Source organism: Morone saxatilis, unplaced genomic scaffold (assembly GCF_004916995.1).
Source record: "Morone saxatilis isolate NCDOM2014 unplaced genomic scaffold, NCSU_SB_2.0 Contig2, whole genome shotgun sequence".
Classification (NCBI taxonomy): Eukaryota; Metazoa; Chordata; class Actinopteri; family Moronidae; genus Morone; species Morone saxatilis.
In genome coordinates, this window is record NW_023339762.1 from 1,826,162 (window position 1) to 1,828,661 (window position 2,500).

Below are 2,500 nucleotides of genomic sequence, written 5' to 3' on the forward strand. Positions count from 1 at the left end.
AGCAGATGAATGTGAAAACCTCCTTATAGAGTCAAACTCTGCACAGACAGCATTCTGTACAGTGACGATTTCTGACTGGAGGAGACTTTAAGGTTGTCATCTGTGTTTCCAGAGGAGAGGAACTACATTTGTGACCAGTGTGGCCAAACCTTCAAACAGAGGAAACACCTGTCAGTTCACCAGATGAGACATTCAGGGGCCAAGCCACTACAGTAAGTACTGATTATGTCAAGTTGCCACAAAACTTCAGGGCTCCCACTCTTTCTAACAAATGGTTTTCCAGGACATTTTCCAGAAGTTTTACTTGACAATACAGGACAGCACTTGCTTACAAACGGTAAAATAAGTTGTGGTTTCAGGCAAATTGACTAAAATAATTTGGCTTCAGCCCATACGTAACGGTTCAAATCAAACAGAATTAATTTTACTTTACACAAAAATTCAAAGTGTAATGCATTTTAATCATTAACAGGCTGTATGCATGGAGCTATAAGAAAAAAATCACTGCAAGTCAGTTCCACTTTGCATCTGGTAAACCTGTTTTGAAGTGTCACACAGTATATCATCGGATTCAAACTAAAAACGCACCTGGGAGACAAACATTTCCAGGACAACATAGATTTTTTCCAAGATATTTGGTAATTTTCATTGATTTCCAGCCTGTTCTGTGCCTCATGCACATGACATGATTTTGGTGCATAATTTATAATCCAGAAGTTTGTTTTCCAGTTTAAAAATCAGAAGTAAAGACAGGAGACATGCGCAATAAATGCTATCCATTTTTCCCCTTTAGATGTGAGGTGTGTGGCTTCCAGTGTCGCCAGCGGGCGTCACTAAAATACCACATGACCAAGCACAAGGCAGAGGCCGACTTGGACTTTGCGTGCCTGATGTGCGGCAAACGTTTCGAGAAGGCCCACAACCTGAACGTCCACATGTCCATGGTCCACCCGCTGACTCAGACCGAGGTTCAGAGAGGCAGCAGTCATCAGCAGCAGCCACTGTACTCCGACCTGCACACCATCACTCTGACCGGGGAGGTGGTTCAGCAAGACCAGGACAGATGACGGCAGGGAGTCCAGATCCAGGTCTAGGTCTGCTGCAGGGGCACATAAACTGTGGGACAGGGACCCGTTCCGACCACCTGTACTGTAGTTTCGCTTTCAGGTCAACGACTTTTCATTCAAAACAGATGCTTAGCTCAGCTTGTGTGTCATATCAAACTGTCATCTTCAACATAAGAACATTTTAGTGGAAACTGACCAACCTGTTGATAATTACTGTCTTATAGACAGCTCTTTAGAGTTTTCAATAATCACTTCTTATTTCAAAATGAATCTATTTTATTGTCAGGACATCTTATGACCAAGTATACCACAAGTTTAGGGTTTAGCTTGTTTTGGGGGTAGGCAGCGTTCTTTCCTTCACATGTAACAATGACAAACGCTACAGTGCAACCTGACCTTTGCTCTTCTACAGTCTGTATCGTTACTTTGTCTTAAGGCAGAATAGGTTTTAAAGTGTTTCCAGGGTTTTAAGGTTGTAATCTTTAAGTTTTTCAGTTCGGTTTGAGTTGGCAATACCTGTGGTTACCGTGGTAACAACAGGAGCTTCTGCTGTATCTGCGGCTGCTCCTGACTTTCCTTACTCAGACATTTTTTAAATTGATCTGCAGTCCACAGTAGTTTTGTTTTGTAGATAGATAATAGACAAAGGATCACAGTTCGGCCCTCACAGTCTAACCTCAGTGACAAATGCGTTGCTTTAAAGTTCCAGTGTGTAATATTTGGAAGGATCTATTGGCAGAAATGGAATATAATATTCATAGGTATGCTTTCATACTATGTACAATCACCTGAACATAGGAATTGTTGTGTTGTGGTTTCCTTAGAATCAGCTGTTTTTATCTAGACACCCATGTTGCCTTCTATTGAGTCCCCTTCTACAGTGTAAACTGTAAACACTGGTTCTGTAAAGGCGCTTGGAAGAGGAGGGTGAAACGAGGGAGTTGCAAAAACAATGTAGCAAGATAGTAAGCAGAGGTAAAATTGAATTGTTTAAAAACCCTGCAATTGTGGCTCCAAACAGGAACTATTAGGAAGAGAAGTGCAGATCAGGAGTACCCCTTTTCTTCCAAATCAGCTCTGGTTCTTGAACCAGGTTCAAGATTCAACAACAGCCAACAATAAATGTTCTTATTAGGAATAAACCTGCCTTCTGAGTGAACTGTAGCTGGGTACTTGTAAAGCCTAATATTTTCGGAGGTGGTACGCGGGGGAAATAGTTTGAAGAACACTGCTTTAAGCAGTAGGAACTTTTCTTACAGTTTGACAGTAAACAGTGTGAGTGATGTCAGTGAGATCAAATTACAAACAGAAACACGGGATTACACACTGCATCGTTTCCTGTCAATGCCACATTCGAAGCTGTGCAAATTAAATCCAGCACAGGAATGGTGGACTCCGCCACAATAAGGAACAATATTTAAAGAGATAATCAT

General features: G+C 41.6%; 1 protein-coding gene across 3 annotated transcripts in view; it reads left to right on the top strand.

Annotated features, from left to right (window-relative positions):
* znf276 (zinc finger protein 276) overlaps positions 1–2,500 on the top strand; it is a 9,817-nt gene that overhangs the window by 6,886 nt on the left and 431 nt on the right. For all 3 annotated transcript variants that reach the window (XM_035665125.1, XM_035665127.1, XM_035665126.1), the window contains exons 11-12: positions 113–212; positions 794–2,500. The exon at positions 794–2,500 is cut by the window's right edge. In XM_035665125.1, coding sequence (XP_035521018.1) covers positions 113–212; positions 794–1,067 — 374 coding nt within the window. In that variant the 3' untranslated portion in view covers positions 1,068–2,500. The remainder of the gene's footprint in view (positions 1–112; positions 213–793) is intronic.